At 41.1% G+C, this 19,848-nt stretch overlaps 1 protein-coding gene across 2 annotated transcripts in view; it reads left to right on the top strand.

Annotated features, from left to right (window-relative positions):
* The window catches only part of LOC124713219, a 181,640-nt gene that overhangs the window by 6,744 nt on the left and 155,048 nt on the right, over positions 1 to 19,848 (top strand). For both annotated transcript variants that reach the window (XM_047242932.1, XM_047242931.1), the window contains exon 2: positions 3,239 to 3,393. In XM_047242932.1, the coding sequence (XP_047098888.1) occupies positions 3,239 to 3,393 (155 nt within the window). The remainder of the gene's footprint in view (positions 1 to 3,238; positions 3,394 to 19,848) is intronic.

Here is a 19,848-nt window from a genome sequence, read left to right as displayed (position 1 = left end):
TTTACATACAACCAGAATTTCTTTGGGCTCTGTGAAAGATCACTTGACAATATTCTGCTATGGTAGTTATTGCAGCCTTCATGCATTGCTCTCTTGGCATTCAAATGTGTTTCCTTCAGCCTATGTCTACCTACAGCGCTACATTTTGCTTTACACCTATTATGCAGTAATCTCTGTTTCTTTAGAAGTTTCTTTACAGCAACTGTGTATCATGGAGGTTCCCTCCCATTATGAACTGTTCTACTGGATACATGTCTGTTCAGTGCGTGGTCAGCAATTCGCCTGAACTTGAGCTATAGTTCCTCTACATGCTCTTGCTGCCCTGTGCTGAAATTTTCAAGTTCCTCATTGAGATATGACACTACAGATTTTTTTGTATGGTTGACTGAACTTGTATATCTTTCTACTTGTTTTAGTTGCCCTTTGTTCTTTGGTAATCATTGTTGCCACAACCGCACCATGATCACTGATAGTCAGTTTTGATGTGGACATCCTCAAAGAGGTCAGGTCTATTTGATGCCATTAGATGCAATATAGTTCCATCATGAGGGGTTTCAAACTATCTGTTCTAGGTAGTTTTCGCATGTTCACCACTAACAAAACTGTAATTTTCTCAATTGATTGTTGGATGATTTAAATCTCTACCTATGATTACAGCATGTTTGGGGAACTTGCTTACAAGCGAACTGAGGTTTTCTCTGAAGTTTTTTGTTACATCAGGAGATGAGTCTGGTGGGTGAAAGAAGGATCCAGTTATAGTTTTATGACCAACCCTGATCTTGAGTCTTGCCTGAACAGTATCACATGCAGCCTCAATTTCTATCTCAGTGGATTTGAGATTCATGTGTAATGGGACAAATACACTGCCTCCATTTCCCCATCAGCTTATCCTTTCAATACACACTTTAATTTTGCTCAGAAATCTCACTGTTATCAATCTCAGGTTTCTACCAACTTTCTGTACCTAGTGTTATGTGAGCTTCAACACTTTTTAGGGGCATTTCGAACTGTGGTACTTTGTTGCAAATGCTTTGGCAGTTCACCACTGGGATTTTAATACCTTCACTTACGGGGGCCATTCCTCTCCATATTACTCTTACACTTCTGGGTTTCCTACTGCTATCATTATCTGGATTGGATGGAGACTTGCGTAATCTAAAAAATCCTTGTGTGTATGCCACACACAGTCAGATACCTTGGTAGCAGCGTCTGATGTATAGTACACACCTGACCCATTTAGGGGCACCCTAAAGTTCTTAACCTAAAACCCAAGTCCAGGAGCTCGCAGCCTACCTTGTCACAGAACTTTCAAATACAGGTAAAGTTATTTTTAATTTAGAACGCCTGTCCAGAGGTAATGGAGCCACACACTTTTTATTTATTTAATGATTGGTGATTAACATGTATGTTCACTCTCACAGTTAGTAGAACACTTTTCTTGCATAGGAAGTATATTTTAATTACCCAACTTTTCAGAATACCTTAGAGATTGTTGAAAAAGCAAAAGTGTAGCTGTCTCTGCTTAAACAACAGGCTACAAATGATACTTAAACAGGGTGGATCCTCACCATCTTTTGTAAATGCATTCAGTGTTAGCCACAATTCTTCTGGGCTCTCATTTCATCCTATAAGTAGTTCGATAGTGATCCTTCCAGTTTGATCAAACACAAACAGTCTCTTATCTTTCCTGACGGCTTATTTGCCTTTGGTGACCATCGATTCTCTAATAGCATCGTGGTCACTAATCCCTTTCTCAGTTGTGATACTCTCAGAAAGATTGGGTATGTTTATAACTAGGTCTAAAATATCTTTTCTACCTGTTTTCAGTATGATTATCATAAAGCTGTGTGTGGGTGGAGGAGGGGACTGTGGACCAGAATATTCACAATTTTTGGTATTTGGCAACTAGATCATACAGTTGTCCACAATTTTTCTTTCCTTTGTAATGTCATCCACATCTATAACTACCCAGAAAGCTGAGGCTGTCATTTTGATTTAGATGTAGTGGATTCAAAATAGCTGTGTTGCTTATTGTCACAATAAAGCAGTCTTGAATACGGTGTGAGTTTGCTTCTTGTGGCAATGCCAAATAAAGCAGTGATAACAATTGCTGACAATTGGTTTAAATGTAAATAAACCTGTTCATTTTGTAGTAGAAAGAAATAAAATGAATAATTGTCCTCAGACTTAATATTCTTCCAAAATGGAAGACAATACTGTTTCAAGCAGATAAAATACCACAGAGGATTTGAAAAATGAAATATAGTCTGGTATTTAATGCTATTTATTTGTTTGGGTCATGTAGGTGACTGAAGAAGAGAACATTTGTATGGTGGTGGTGGTAATGTAGGATCAAAAAAATTCTTTAAATAACATAGAAGGTGAATTTTGGTGTAGGATTTTTTCTGTTCTATCTGATTAACTCATTTACACACAGAACAGAGAAAAATGTAGTAATAATTTTTGGAGTACACCGATGGAGAATTTTGTGGCTGTGTAGCATTAGCTTGAAATGAAAATTATACAGTAGTTTATTTTAAGTTAGTGCCTCACCCTCTTGTGTTAGATAGCTGAGTGTTGTCATTGTTTCGCACCATCCCATGTCTTAACGAATTATTGTGCAACAACTGTAAGGATGTGATAGATCCTTGTGGAAACATGGTTCAAATCACCATCATGTCAAAGAAATATAAACAGAGTTGGATAACACTGGATCCTGTTTCAAAATTGGCACGTGTTGCCTTATTGACAGTGCTCATTACGAATTTGAGGGTATGCCATGTCATGAAGTACTAATCTGTATTGAAATTAGTAATAAAGACAGAAAAGGAAATCTGAATATCCAGTGGTGGTAAACAACATGTGATCTATCCATATTTATAGAAACAAAAGAGAAGCACCTCGCCCTTGGGGGAGCTAGGCAACCCATTGCAGAACTTCAATCTTATGAGCCAAATATCCCAGTAGACTGGGGATGGGGCAAAGAGAATCCTAATGGAAATACTAGAGAGGGATTTTCCAGTTCCGTCATTTACCTGGTGACCAAGGGAGACTACTTGAAAACCTCAGTCGAAATGACTCTATAAGTCCTGCTCAGATGCTGCACCTGCCCCTCGCAATGCCCCTCCCCCCCTTCCCCACACACAAAAAAATTGGTGTCATGTTAAATGTGTGTGTGCTTTTCATAATATCTTCACTGTTTTGGGATCTTTCTGTTTGATGGTAATTGTTTTTTCAGGAGAGGTGTGGAATTGTGGTAGAAACAAAAGGGGAACATGTTGTTTGTTTCGCAAGGCAATGTCAAGATTTAGAGGATGGTGGTGAGCTATTTTCTACAGAATACATAAAACAATGTTGTGAAAACAACGTACTTTTGGATTTGAAGAAATTCAGGTAAGTGATTTAAAGATAGGTACATGATACTGATGACAACTGAATTTAGACTTTTGCATTTTTTAATATTTACTACTTGTTTCCATGTATAAATTAAATAGCCTTGATTGCAAACAATGGAAAATCCAGGATGGAATGTAACAATATTATGAGAAGGTAAGTTGCTACTCACAATATACCAGAGATGCTGAGTCGCAGATAGGCACAACAAAAAGACTCTTGCAATTATAGCTTTTGGCCATTAAGGCCTTTGTCAACAATAGACACGCATACGGACATGCTCACACAAATGCAACTCACACACACGACTGCAGTCTCATTCAATTGAAACCAGTTTTCGTGTGTGTGTGTGTGTGTGTGTGTGTGTGTGTGTGTGTGGCTATTGTTGACGAAGGCCTTAATGACTGCAAGCTATAATTGTGAGAGTCTTTTTGTTGTGCCTATCTGTGACTCAGCATCTCCACTATATGGTGAGTAGCAACTTTCCTTCTCATAATATAGTCTTGATTGCAATGTACTGTAGTTACAACTAGATGATAACCAGTTTCAGTTGACTTGCGACTATCCTCAGATCATGCTTACATTGTAAATAGTACCTAAGTATAACTTTAACCCCATCATTGCTAAGTATAACTTATCAGTATTGAAAGGGTGGTCAAAGCATGACTCTTACTGTATAAAACCAGTAGGAGACTTATTTGCATGTGTCATGAAATTTGTGAATTTTCTATATGCTTACTGATTTCAGGGAAAATAAAGATTTTTTTTTTGTTCTCCTGCTATATGTAGCAGAAATACAATTGACTTTTGTGTAAATACAGTCTTTATTGTTGACCATCTACATTCATTTGTAGATTTTATTCATTCATTCATTGTGTTCCATAAATACGATCATGGGGAACCTCTAGGTTGGTGGACTCAGTCAAGCTGTGCATTAAGGGGGATAAAAATCCGAAAATGTGAAATTTTTTTTTTTTTCCTTCCACATTTTCAGGTTTTTATCTCATTGTAAAATTTGCAATTTTCCGAATAAAATGATACATATATCACTTATAAACTCACATGGGAAGTATTTTATTTTATTTTTTAAAATATAATCTACACCGGTTGAAAATGTTAAAATTTTTATGTGCATTACTTCAAGATGTAATACAATCGGTAATTTTTTTTTATATATATAGAAGGCTGTGGGTTGCTGTGTTATAAAGTTTAAATTGCGTGTTTGTATTAGTAGCACTGTAAGAAACAGTATCGTATCATTTCATAGTATAAACACGTGTTGTATGTCGAAGTGCTAACGTTTTTCCGAGGAAAAGTGACGAATAGATTAGTAAATCTCTCAAAAAGTAAAGTATGATGCCAAAACGAAGTGTTTTTAAGAAATGTGGGTTTCATGGTAATAGATTTTTGAATAAAGGGAAACATTGTGTTCATCATGTGGCATGCAAAGTTACAGACAATGAAATACAGGCAAACTCGTCAGTATCTAGAGAAACACCCATTAGTGCTTCGAAGATTAAAATAAAATGTTGTGATACACAGTTTTTCGAAACGGAAGTGATGTAAATGGTAGGTTAGGTTATATTCTGATAGATTTACACATCCTAACAAGGATGTTAGGTGAATGTGTGTGTTGTAAAATATGTGGAGGGCCAGTTAGTTTACTTGAAGACAGTGAGGTATCAAACGGACTAGCCAGGAAACTTACCATTAATTGTGCCAGTTGTAAATATACTCATTCATTTTGGAATTCTGATAAGTGTAAAGATAAGTATTTTGAAGTAAATGTTAGGTGGTTTTATGGATTGAGAGCTTTTGGCAAAGGACACGCTGCAGCAGAAACAATGTGTGCCGAGATGAATATGCCACACCCACCTTGTAAAATCGACAAGTATGCAGGGCTTATTGGAGCTGCTGTGGAATCTGTTGCATGTGAGTCAATGAAGGATGCTGCAAACGAAGCTGTTGAAATAAATGATGGTATGTCTGACATACTAGTAGCGTTTGATGGCACTTGGGAGAAGCCCAGCTACAATTCTAAGAATTCTATTGTACGATGACCAGTGTGGAAACTAGAAAGGTAATAGGTTTCCAGATTTTAACCAAACATTGTTATAAGTGTAAATCAGCGAATGAAGAAGGGCATATCTGTGACAGAAATTATGAAGGAACAAGGGGTGGTAGGGAGGCCTCTGCAGCTATTGAAATTTTTAGTCGATCTGTGAACGAAAGGGGAGTTTTTTACACTAAATTCTTAGGTGATGGAGACACAAAAGCATATAACAGTGTAATAGCTGCTCAGCCTTTTGGTTAGAAGATTATCACAAAACTGGAATGTGTTGGTCATGTCTAGAAGGGGATGGGCACCAGGTTGAGGAAGTTGAAACAAAGTTTGAGAGACAAGAAACTTTATGGTGGTAAAACCGTAAGAGGCAGGCTGACAGGCAAAGTGATCGATGAACTACAGCAGGATTATGGGATGGCCATTAGATATAATACTGGTGATTTGTTGAAAATGGAGCAGGTGGTATGGGCTACCTTCTTCCACAGACTGTCAACTGATGAAAAACAAGTACACCACCTTTGCCCTCCTGGACCTGATTCATGGTGCAATTACCACAATGCCCAGTACTCAAACAGTTCATACAGCTATAAACATTCCATCCCAGCAGCAGTCATGGATATTCTAAAACCGATTTACAGAGACCTGACAAATCCGGAATTACTGAAGAAGTGGTCAGACTCAAAATCCCAATGAGTCGTTCAATAATCTTATATGGACTCGCTTACCAAAAAATGTTTTTGTTGGAATGAAAACACTAAAGTGGGAGGTCAGTGATGTTGTTATTGCTTTTAATGGTGGCAACATTGGTAGGGTGAAAGTGCTACAGCATATGGGAATTAATCCTGGAGCAAACTGCATCAGAGAACTTGAACAGATGGACAAGGTTCACATTGATAAAGCAGAGTATGCAGTATAGTTGGCCATTGAGCCCAGAAAGAAGAAAAGAAGAAAAAACTGTTGTATATTTCCGTAAATCTCAGAAACCACTTCGGGTAGAATATTCAGATTTTGAGGGAGTAATAACATACATATCCTGAGTGTACTGAACTAAAAGAAGATCATAATGTTATGTATAATTAAAATTATTTAGGACAATGTACAAAAAAGTACACAAAATTTTAACTGTATAATTAAAAAATTGTGTTTCTGAAAGCAGTGGCTGAAATGCAATTATTGTAGTTCAGTAAACTCAGAACATACAGTTTAATGGCCTATAAAAGTTTCATGTCAATGGCCCTGAAATACAGGGAAGCTAAGTCACTAAATTTAACATCGTCGGGATAGGGCATTCCAACTCCCCTTAACAAAGTGAAGCAGCTACATTAACTACTGTTAGACTACTTTAAGTTGTTCATTATCGCTCAAAGCTCCATTTCTAGCTTCATGTATTATGTGACCACATTGCTATTTAATAAAGAACAATAGTTATATCTTTCTTACAAGAACAGAGGCTAATTTACATGGACATTTGCTACATATCACACACATAGAGATCATAAAAGTTCTAGACTCTACATAATCAGATAACTTGTAGGCTTGGCTTTTAAAAAAATGTTTTTTTATTTTATTTTGAATTGATAAGGATTCTCAATTTGTGTCTGAGGGGAGTTCATCGAAAATAATAGCTCCAAAATTCTGAACCTAGGTAAGGAGTCAAAGACTACATAGCAATTACTTGTCTGTCTTGCATTACATTGGAGTAAATTAGAGTTCAACTGAAACTATTTTTTCAATATTAGCAACAAATACCATTGAATTGGGAAGCTAGTTTGAGTATTCCAGTGTCTTTGGAGAGACCATTCCACTGCATTATTTACTTTACTCAGTTTACTACTTGCTTTTACTGAATTATTATTGTTGTCCAGTTGGAACCTAATGAACCCTCAGAGACAGTATTTTTGAAACTAATGTCAATTGATGTTGTGAACAATGTCTACAGAAGTAAATCTACTCCATTTTTAATTGGCTGATGGCTAATTCACAGCACAATCCATACTCGTGCATTTGACAATGGTGTGACACTGCAAAAAGAAAGGAAGGCCCTGCACTTCATTTGTTACTGTTATCTTCGTTGACAGTAGAGAGGATAAATGGAATAGTTTTTTTTTTTTTTGCATATATATGGCATTGTAAAGCTGTGTTGTATGTATTTAGTTAAAGTAGCTAAACTGATATAGCCTGTTGCTGAAAAGTTCTTTCTTTTTGGGTCATTTATTGTTAACTGAATGGTATCCAAACTTGCGAGGATTTATAAGAAGATTGTTCCTTCTTTATTGGCAGTTTCAAAACAGAGGACTCAATTCAAATGTGTTGTACTTCTGTTGAATGCCATCCACCTGAAGAATATTCTAAAAGTACAATCACAAATGGGTATGAGGAAAGAGAATGCTGTGTGGTGTGGTATGATCAGCAGTTAAAGAAATATGGTACAACTGATGCCATTTTTACAAGAAACTGTGTGGTATTACATGAGGAATTCATTATGATCCCCATGCGGGTTCCGGGGGTTAGAATAGGTCTGCGGTATTCCTGCCAGTCGTAAGAGGTGACTAAAAGGAGTTTCAAACGTTCGGCCTATATGTGATGGTCCCCTCTCGGGTTTGACCTCCATCTTTCCAAATTCTTCCGCAGAGCGAGCCAATTGGGGAAGAGCACCTTACATGGTGCATTGAGACCTCTAGCCAGCTTTATCGTCGTCGCATTGCCGCCCCACTCATTCTCCATCTCCTAGGGCGAGGATGCGTTCCTGAGTGCAATTTCCACTATGCACTGTGCAGTGTTGCTTTTTGCAGAGGCGACGGCCATGGACTTTATTGCACCTAGCATCCATCACGGTAGCCAGTCCGTTGTGGTGGGGCTGCCATGTACCCTGTTGGTTGTAGCCCCCTGACAACACAGGGATCGCTCTACTGATGCCTGCGCCGTTAACTCCCCACGTATGCCAAGGAGTAGATGCCTATCTCCCTGGTGCATCAGGACTCCCGGCAATGGCCATCCTGCCAGGTGGCCCTTGCTGTGGCTGGGTGGCGCCGTGGGGAGGGCCCTTGGTCGGAGTAGGGGGCATATAGGGTGGATGACATGCATTGAAGCGTGGCACATCTTCTCTTGCTGGTGGCCAGCCACCAGCAGTCTCTAAGCGTTCGAGGGCTCACTTTAAAGCTAATGTGTATGACCCCAAATTGTTCCCCTCCCTGGCCACACCATGGGAGGAATGAAAGGCTATGAATGACAGCGAAACGTATTTTCTTTTTTAAATTTGCATCTGTTTAAGAATGTATGACAATGCTTGCGTTGGGTGATGAAGACTTGCATGACAGAATTTGGTCGACGGCAGATGATGCGGCTGTGTTGTGAGATGCGGGGAGTGGTGGTGCAAGGTGCGGCGATCAGGTGTTGGTGCTAGGAGTGGTGCACTGTGGTGTACTACGTCTTCCCCCAGAGCGTATAAGTGTGGGTTCCGGAAGGGGCGATGCACAGATCACAAGGGAGGGGGAAGAGGGTTGACACTTTCGAATCACTTCACACGCATACTTTGTTTCTTACACTTAAAAAAGGGCCATGCCTTTTCTTTTGTGTGTACTTTACTTATTTACTATTGCTTTCTACTCACTACTATTTCCTACCAGACTACTACAGTATGGGAGCAGCAAGGAACACTTTTGCTCCCATTGGACAACTTAAGCATGGTATTCCCCATGAGGCTGCTGTTCAGGGACAGCAGGAGGGGGGTGACCTAAGTTGTGCAAAAAGTCCTTTTCTAAATGCTACCCATAGTGATATACCAATTAGGATAATTATTAAAGGGGTACATACAGAACTAGGAATAACTACATGACTGAGATACTGGTGGTGGTGCCACTTGATGATGTGCGTGGTGGCACGGTCTAGCATAATCTGCACTAACTCTTTGTTTACCAGGTCAGTTAAAGACTGGACCAGCTGGGAATGTGAGTGATTGGGGAGAGATGGCCAATTGTCAAGTGACGGTAGTACCATCGGTTGCTCTGGTAAATACCACAAGAGAGGGGGAAGTTGCACATTATGGGTGTAAGAAAAGTGTGCAAGCACTTCCTCGGTAGGGGTAGTGACATCACAGTGAGAGCTATTAAATAGTAAACCGCTACTGTTGAGTAGCACATGGTAGGATTGGGTTCCTCGAAAGTATTCATAACATACGATAGTGGCTGTTACTGGGTGGGGTACAGTGTGGAAAATACTATTGCCTATAGCAACGAACTAATCTCGTTAGCTCCAGCTGATAGTTATGTTATGAAAGGGAAGTATTGCAGTGGATGAAAAAGTAGTAAGTAATTACCTGAGGCTGTAGTTGCAGGTGAAAAGTCGAAGGTTAACAGACTCGTGTGCACTATGTCACTCAACTATGACATAAATCATATGAAAATTAGACTTAATTACGGCAGACAAGACAAAGAATAGGGAGAGAAGTAGTAGCGTTCGGGGCATGACTGGTTTATCGCAAGGCAACAGCTGTGCCAGTCCATGTGTTTGCACCATGGTCTGCTTATAGAAAGCATTCAGTGGTAACATAACATAGAATTTAAACGACTCCAAAACTTTGTATCAATTGGAAACTTTCTGCATGGTAAAATGAATCATGGCTAACGGTTCTGCTCTGACCTTTGGGGTGGCACCATAAAACAGATTATTTAACATCACGTACCACAACACACACAGGAACTCTTGCCTGTTCACAAATAACCTCAATAAAACAACATATTACATATCCTCATATCAACAAAACTTTGCTGCCCTCTGGGGTATAACAGCTGGAAGTCATCTATCCTCTCTTATCAACTTACAGGGGTAGAACAAATCAATTCTCTTTCATAGCTTTGTGCATTGAGTTAACCAGTCAAGGAACTATCGCTTACAAAAAACGGAAGGCATGGACAGAAAAAGAATAAATGGTCAGGAAAGATTCCAAAGAACTGCGGGTGTATCAGTAGCAATGGGGTAGCGAGGGAATGAGGGGGTCGTGCTGGAAAGAGGCTTACTTATTATCTTGATCGGCATTTGTGCAAAAATGTGGGGTTGCAATAATCAATGCCTGCAATTGATGCGTAGGTGGAATTCGCAGTATTTAGTGGTTTTGTAAGTGATTTGCTGAATTGGAAGCTTTAGTAATGGATGTTGTGGCTTAGGAGGAAAAGGGATTTGACCAACGGGAAAAATCATGTTGCTTTAATGCAGAGTTTTTCTGGGTATAATCGTGGACAGCTGTCCGCGATCACGACGCCAGGGTAGCGCGATGTATGGGCCATTTATGCCGAGTGGCCCACCCATGGCGAACTGGAAGGGTGCTGATGTTAAAGAATAAGGAATTGGATATAATCAGGAACAAGTTCAAGTAACAGGTTTCAGAATAAGAATGATTCAGTGGTGATATATCCACTAGTCGTAGGGTTTTTCTTCCCCCTCCCTCTGGGGGGGGGGGGGATGGGGGGAGGCAATATGTCTCAGTAGCATTGGCTACTGACCAGGGTGGAGACTAAGCCGAGCCTTGTGAAATGTCAATGAAGTATAGATCAAAGAGATAGGTAGCCGATCAGTTTATGAAAGTGAAAACTGAAAGAATAAACCAGTCAGCTGGGCACTCTGTGGGCACTAATCACATCATGGAAGGCACACGGGCCTGGAGGAGGGAGGCACAAAGTAATGGTTGAGGTTGGTTCAAAATGGTTCAAATGGCTCTGAGCACTATGGGACTTAACTTCTATGGTCATCAGTCCCCTAGAACTTAGAACTACTTAAACCTAACTAACCTAAGGACATCACACACACCCATGCCCGAGGCAGGATTCGAACCCGTGACCGTAGCAGTCCCGTGGTTCCGGACTGCAGCGCCAGAACCGCGCGGCCACCGCGGCCGGCAGGTTGAGGTTGGAATGAATAGACGAGTGACTGAGAGCAATGGTAGTAACCCAGTGCAATGCATGGGCAAGGAAGACATGGGGCGATTACATCTCGAACTACTGCGACATTGTACCATAAAACTTTTATTCATTAGTGTGAAAATCTCGTGCTAACTATATTTCTAACAAGATGACACGTTATTGCGCTTGGGAGATGACGTCACGTCCTGGGTGCTAATCAACAACTATCTAGTCCTTATTTCAGTGGGTGCTTCAGTCTTGTTATATCATGGGTGTGTTTGTTTGAATAAACAAAAAGGTGTCTCTCACTCTCTGAACGCTGGGCGGGCCACTGTATCCAAATAGTAGCAGTGTCTTTCCGTGCTTGCTCATAACATCTTTACTTCATCAATAAATTACTTCATAAGAAGTGGAGTGAACAACAACAAAACCTGTATTTGTCTGGGTGAACTTTTAAATGTGCAACACACACATGGAGTGCTAACTACTATTCTTCTTTTACGTGGGTGAAATTTAATTACTTCTGTCCTGCCACAAAATCTATCTCACTTACCTCTCTACAGTGAGAGGGTAGCGCACTTCTTCTCAACTTCAGGGGCGCATTCAATTCTTCTCTATTGGGTATTTTATATAACTCAGGTGCTTCACTCTCCTCTGAACACACCAATCCGGCTCTGGGCACAAACACGGTGCATAATAGGATTCCAGAATCACTAACTCATAAAGTCATGTATCACGACTGAAGGGGAATCTAATGTAATGGGAGTGTTGCTGCAGTGCAACATATCTAAAATCCAGAGCTGTGGAGGGCCTTTACCTACTGGAGTCATAAATATAAAATACAAGTGCATATTACACAACACCAATGGCATAAATTTAAAAAAAAAATACATGCATGAAATAACGTATATGATATAGCAATGGTGTCAAATGATTGTCAAATGCTTAAACCTAACATAAAACCATAAGGGGAGAAAAATGCAAGTTATTTGGTACCAATTATTAATCAGCTATCAACTGGTAACGCACAGTGGGTCGGACATCGCTCAACGCCTCTAATCATACAAAAGGCACCTAACACTGAGTGGTAAAATAATTTATCAAACTCGGTACTTGTAGGCTGGTAGTGTTATAAAACTGGCAAGAGGCAGGTTTCAAGTTAGTGCTGAGATTGCAGAGCAGCAGTGCGACGAGTGGAGCACTGAGATAGCGGAAGAGCTGTGCGGCGCGTGTAACGCTGAGCTAGCTGGGCAGCGGCGCATATTTTGAGTGAGCAATGCCTTGGGGCGTTGGAACGAACCATTCACAAAACGCAGTCCACTTAAATTAGTAGTATTAGAGTGGATTTAGTAATTGTTGTAAAGAGTATTCCAACTCCATTCACAAATGAATCGATAAATATGAGTTAATGGGCCGTGATGGGCACATAAAGGTGAAGCCATTTACGAATTTGGAAAAGGACCAGGTAGTTGGTTATTAATGTGTGTCAAACTAGACAGGAAGTGGTAGGGTGGTACTATACTATGAGGGAGGCTCGGAAATGCAAAGTGCCACCAAACTAAATGGCCATGTGCTTCATTATTGTGATGCTTTTCCGTGTCTCATTCCATCAGCTGGAGGTCGCTTGCTTCTAAACTCCCCTCGGAGTTACAGTCTGATCAGTGTACACGTTAAGGGCTTAGGTGTGCAAATAAATTTACGGGTGGGTTTCCAAGTGGTTGAAGTGACCCAGGCATTGAGACGGAAGGCTGTAAGAAATCACAGTGAAAATAGGTATTGTGTAAAAAATATGGGACCTTTCTTTGTTAAGTCTAGTGGGACGGCGCAGGTTGGGGAACGACGGGGAGGGGGGGGGGGGGGGGTTACTGTAGTGTCAGGTGATTGAAATGACTCTGCCCCACACAAAAAGGCCACCGTATGTGCAACTCCTGGTTGACAGCTGACTCTGACAGGCAGAGTGCACGTGTTTGCAACTTCGCGGTATCAGGGTTCAAATGGGAAAATTACTTAATGCAATCACTTCTTCATACAATATTCTTATTTAGTGTTAACTGTATTGGTACTGAACATAGACCTGCTGTCCGACCACTAAGTGTGTCATAACACATAAATAACATAAATAAAAATAACATAAGTAAAATAATGGTTAGAACTACGAATTAATTAGGCCAGGCCACCATTGCAGAATAGGCTGGGTGGGTAGAGTTCTGTTAATCTCCTTCAGAGAGGGAGGCCAGGGTGACATCATAGTTATCATAGCATGGGAGCATAAAATACATATTGTATGTGTAGAATGTTCGTCTGCAAAGGAAAATAATAAGGTGGTTACTTGAGCCTTGTTACTTTTTCTTTTGACTGATATAACTGTAAGTAAGTAGTAGTACCTGGGTGTTTAGTCCCTGGATCTAAGGGCATATGGGTGTTTAGATCTCAGAACGTATCTAGGGCGAGCTGGGGGTGGTGGAACTTTCCGTTTTCTCCACTTCACAGGGCAAACAGAACCTGCTGGAGGTCTGACACTTGTGTGTGTGTGGAGGGGGGGGGGGGGGGGGCGAGCACAGTTTCTGTATAGCGTTTTAGCCTATCAAAATGGACGATCACTTTGTGGTTGCACAGTTGTAATTCTGCATTGACAGGAGAGGTGAGCCAAATAATTGAATATGGTCTGTCATTCAGAGGGGTAAGTTTCTTCACTCTTCCTTTCTTTACACTAGGTTTTTTTAGTAAAACCAAATCACCAGGATTATAGGGGTGGGAGGGGGGGGATGGCATTTTTATTGCTTCTTTCTATGTGCTTCCTGGTTGCCTTGCGGTTGTTCCCTTGTACCTTCTTCCAAATGGCCTTAAGGCAGTGGGCTAGTCCCTTAACGGCTGTGTGATCGATTCCTGCAGGTAATTTATTGATCTCAAAGAGGGATTCCATAGGGCGGCCAAACACTATCTCATAAGGGGTATGTTCAGTGGCTTTGTGGAAACGGGTATTGCACACACTTTCCACATATGGTATGTATCTGTGCTGGTCACTGTGAGTTGAGTTGATGTAATAGGAAAACATTCGTGTCACAGTGTGATGGACACGTTCAATGCGGCCATTTGCTTGATGATGAAAAGGGGTGGGCTCTCCATTTTTTAATTCTCAGCAATTTGCAAACTTGGACAAATAAATTGGACATAAAATTGGCTCTTTGATCAGTTATTATGGCTTCAGGGCTTCCAAAAAGGAAGGACAAGATTATCTACAAAAGCTCGTGCTACAGTTTCAGCTGACATGTCAGTGATGGGCATCAAAATAAGATGTCAGGAAAAGTGATCAATAATAGATAGACTATATTTACTTCCTTCTGTACTTACAGGAAGTGGCCCGATTATGTCCAAAGCTACGAACTGAAAGGGTTTTGATGCGTCAGGAAGAGGTTGTAAGGGAATTTTGATTCGTGGGGGTGGTGCTCTTTGGGCACATGGTAGGCAGTTTTTTCATATACTTGGCAACATCTCACCATCTGTTGTCCCACCAATACTTCATGGAAATGCGGGCGTTTGTGGTTAGTCCACTATGGCAAGCTTGGATGCTGTTGTGGCACTGGGCAATAATTCTTGATTGCAAGTCTTTATGTACTACTATATGCTTACCCAGTGGGAGTCTTGCAGTGTAGAATTCCATCCTCTGTAACAAAATCCGGATGGGAGCATTACTGCCAGCATTTTACATCATTTTTCTGGGAGTCTTTTAATTCGTCAATTAGCAAATCGTCTGTTTGAGCTACTCTCATTTTTCTACTAAGGACGTCAGCATTCCGGTGCAATCTTCCAGCTTTGTGTTGCACTTGGTAGTCATACTCACTCAGTTTCAGGGCCCAGTGGGTGAGACAGCTGCTAGGGTCTTTTAAACTTAATAGCCACTGAAGTGCTACATGATCTGTTACTATTGTAAACTTTCTACTGTAAAGATAGCATCTGGCTTTACTCCATCAGCACTAATAATATGCCCTAGGTACTGTACTTGACTCTCAGCAAAGGAACATTTCTCTATCTTTAAACTTAGATTAGCACTTCTTAGTCTAGACAAAACATTTCTTAACCTGGTAACATGAATCGTTGGAAAGTGGCTGGCATGTTGCGCAGCCCGAATGGCATTCTCAGAATTTCATATAGACCGGAGGGAACTACAAACGCTGTCCAGTGGTGCAATCGGTATTTGGTGGTACTCATTCTTCATATCAAGGGTAGTGAAGTATTTGCAATTTCCTAACCTGTCCAGTGTTTTGTTGATATGGGGGAGAGGGTAAGTGTCAGGAGTGGTTACCTTAGTTACTGCTCTCATATCATCGCAAAGACGGTAGGTCTTCTCTCCATTGATTGATTTCTTGGGGACCACAACGAGTGGGGATGACCTGGGACTGACGGAGGGTTGTATTATCCCTGCCTCTAGCTGCTGTTGGATAGTTTCCTCCACAACCGGCTGAAGGTGATACAGTGTTCTATATGGTTTCTGCGCAATGGGCCTTGCATCTCTGGTGGAAATTTCATGGTAAACAAGGTCAGTAGCCAGCAAATAACGCCTTTCCTCGAATAACCAGTAGTGTTCTTCCTAGACGGTACAATTTGTTTTGGTCAGCACAGGCAGATGGGCTAACTTATCATTAAATTTGTCTTTGAGCACAGAAGCAATATGACGTATGTTATGTTCCAGAAGCCGGTGTTTATGGTTAGATTTTGGCTTCTCTTGTATAGGGTGGCTTTCTTCAATCTCGTGGCCACTAGCTATAATGGTGCCACTAGGAATCTCTACCTCCTTTGCTCCAAAATTGTCCAAACAGATGGGAACAAAAAATTTCTTCCCCTGCACTTCTGCTGCTGTTAAACCGCATTTAACATGGACCTGTAATGTCAAGGACATCAGAATGAGATTTTCACTCTACAGCGGAATGTGCGCTGATATGAAACTTCCTGGCAGATTAAAACTGTGTGCCGGACCCAGACTCGAACTCGGGACCTTTGCCTTTCGCGGGCAAGTGCTCTATCATCTGAGCTACCCAAGCATGACTCACGCCCCATCCTCACAGCTTTACTTCCGCCAGTACCTTGTCTCCTACCTTCCAAACTTTACAGAAGCTCTCCTGTGAACCTTGCAGAACTAGCACTCCTGAAATAAAGGATATTGCGGAGACATGACTTCACCACAGCCTGGATCCGGCACACAGGGGCAGGTGGGGATGTGAGTGGGATGCGCCCAGCTGACCTAATGGGAACTGATTTCACGACAATGTTGGGATTGCTAATTGGAATAATTAAAAATAAAAACCAGTGTCTTTCGATAATGAGTCTTGGCACTTTGCTTTAGAGGGGTCACCAGCGAAGGAATTATTTGTGTTTCCCTCTGTATATGCCTAAGTAGTGTACTAATTGAGGAAGATGACAAATGATGGAGCATGCGGGAAGAGCCATGGCCAGCTGGTTCTGAGATATTATTACTAAAGCTAACATCTACAGTAAAATTCAAGGAGTTAATACCTCCTAACAAAGGAGGGTCCTCGCTTGGAGTGGAGTCACTGGACAGGGCGGACCATGAATGGCTTACAGCTTTTGTTCAGCATCATCTAGTGGTGCAGGAAAACATGCTGTGGTGCAGGAAAACATGCTGTGGTGCAGGAAAACATGCTGTGGTGCAGGAAAACGTGCTTTGGTGCAGGAAAACCTTCTGTGATGCAGGAATCCTGCTTCAGTGGCCCACTTGGCGGCAAAGGACGGTGCCAAAATGGTCGAGGGTGGAGTAGTAATAAACCTGCGTGGAACTCCTGGGGCACCCTGCACTACACTGCACTATTTACACTTCACTGTTTGGAGTATTCCAATTGCTGATACTGGGAGGAAGAATGAGGCATCCAGCATCTGGCTTTGTTCACACATAGTCAATTGAAGCACCTCGAGAGGGGACAGCCCGTGAAGGTGTCTTGGAAAAATGCGGTAGCACTCCACTATTTAAACAAACCCCAACAGAACCATGACACTGAACATGGGGTAAGAATCTGCTGTTTTTCATACTCCAGCAAAATGTGGCAGATGATGCAAGCCATGGAGCGATGTCCAGGCGAGCTGCCAAGAGCGTGGGTGGGAGATGTTGCCTCTTTGGAGCAGTTTGGCGTATGTGGCATCCGGAAGGCGTGGCTGTCTAAGCTCTCCCTCTGGCAGAAGTCACTTGTGAGGTTGATGGGGGACTAGTTTCCAGTCTGCACATCCCGTCATCTGTTGCCACAGATGGAGGCAGTGGTAGGAGTCGCCACAGCCAGAAGCTGAAGCTGGAGCAGTGAAACCACAGCAACACAAGATGAAGGACCTGAAGCTAGTCCACCATATTATCAATTAGTGTGGAATGTCACTTTGTACAAAAGTATAATGGCAAAGGTCTGAATCTAACGAGTACATTGGCAAAGTCTACTGCAGAAGACCTAACAGGTCATAGAATTTAATGTTAATTATCTCGTAACTTAATTAGCTTCACATAAATTGAAATATATCACTCAAAAGTTGGAATGCCAATCTTTCACGTGAATAATGCCACAAAGTCCATAAATATACCAGGTGTACCGGTATGAAATGAGCGTTTTTTTGTGAAAATGAAACACTAATTTTGAATTGAAAAGTAAAAACATTTTATTCAGCATACTGACCATTGCTTTCTATACATTTTGACCACCTTTCTGGCAATTTGTGGACACTACGCCAATAGAAATGTTCGTCTTTTGAAGCAAATCAATCAGACACCCAATTTTCGACTTCTTCCTAAGAATTGAAGTGTTCCTCAGCCAATGCGTGTCCCATCGATGAAAACAAATGGTAGTCGGAAGGGGCCAAGTCTGGTGAATACGGTGGGTAGGGTAGCAGCTCCCAACCAAGTGTTTTAATTGTATCCTGAACCAGTTTTGCTTTGTGTGCAGGTGCTTTGTCGTGTAAAAAATTACTTTGCCATGTCTTCTGGCCCATTCTGGTCTTTTTTCGATCAATGTATACTTCAAATTGATCATTTGTTGTCTGCAGCGATTAGTATTCACAGTTTCACCGGCTTTTAGAAGCTCATGGTACACCACACCTTTTTGATCCCACCAAACACAGACCATTATCTCCTTGCTGAATCAATCTGGTTTTGCAGTCAGTGTTGATGGTTGTCACGGTTTAACCCATCATTTTTCTCATTTAGGATTCTTAAAATAAATCCATTTTTCATCGCCAGTAACAATTCAATGCAAAATTGATTTCCTTTCATGTCTTTGAAGCAAAATTTGACAAATGGTTTTTCGGTTTTCCATTTGTCTTTCATTCAATTCATGTGGCACCCATTTTGCACACTTTTGGATCTTTCCCATACCTTTCAAACAGTCAGAAATTGTTTGTTGTGCAACATTTAGCATTGCTGCTATTTGCTTCTGACTCAAAGTATCATCTTCAGTGTCAGTGTCGTCGTAACTGCCGTCTGCATCACGTCTGCTGTGCAGCGAGCTACGTTAATTTAAGTATTAACTGTATTTTTCTTACTTGCCACTTCTTCTTCCATGTGTTTTTGCTTTTAGGAAGCTTTAATTGTCGAGTGCTAGTAATAGTGTTCCATAGATTTCGTGTTTGTTTTGAATACAGTCAGAGAGAGTCCCTTTAGTCAGCCACAGTGCCAGTAGTGCTAGTGTTTGTTTTGAATACAGTCCAGACATATTGTATGATGGTTTTGAACTTTGTCCACTGATCCTCAACACTATCTGTACTTGAGACAAAACTTTTGTGTTGAGCCATCAGGTACTCTGAAATCTGCTTTTTGTCACTTTTGCTAAACAGAAAAATCTTCCTACCTTTTTTAATATTTCTATTTACGGCAGAAATCATTGATGCAGTAACCGCTTTATGATCGCTGATTCCCTGTTCTGCATTAACTGTTTCAAATAGTTCGGGTCTGTTTGTCACCAGAAGGTCTAATATGTTATTGCCACGAGTCGGTTCTCTGTTTAACTGCTCAAGGTAGTTTTCAGATAAAGCACTTAAAAAAATTTCACTGGATTCTTTGTCCCTGCCACCCATTATGAACGTTTGAGTCTCCCAGTCTATATCCGGCAAATTAAAATCTCCACCCAGAACTATAACATGGTGGGGAAATCTATTCAAAATATTTTCCAAATTATCCTTCAGGTGCTCAGCCACAACAGCTGCTGAGCCAGGTGGCCTATAGAGACATCCAATTACCATGTCTGAGCCTGCTTTAACTGTGACCTTCAACCAAATTATTTCACATTTTGGATCTCCGTCAATTTTCTTTGATACTATTGCACTTCTTATCGCTATAAACACGCCTCCCCCTTCACTGTCCAGCCTGTCTCTGCAGTATACATTCCAATCTGAGTTTAGAATGTCATTACTGTATATGTGGGCATTGTGACCGTTTATTAATGAGAGCAGTTCTGGGACCTTTCTATAGATGCTCCTGCAGTTTACTATTAGCAGATTAATATTGTTATT

Source organism: Schistocerca piceifrons, chromosome 1 (genome assembly GCF_021461385.2).
Source record: "Schistocerca piceifrons isolate TAMUIC-IGC-003096 chromosome 1, iqSchPice1.1, whole genome shotgun sequence".
Lineage (NCBI taxonomy): Eukaryota > Metazoa > Arthropoda > Insecta > Orthoptera > Acrididae > Schistocerca > Schistocerca piceifrons.
This window is presented reverse-complemented; position numbering and strand designations above follow the sequence as displayed.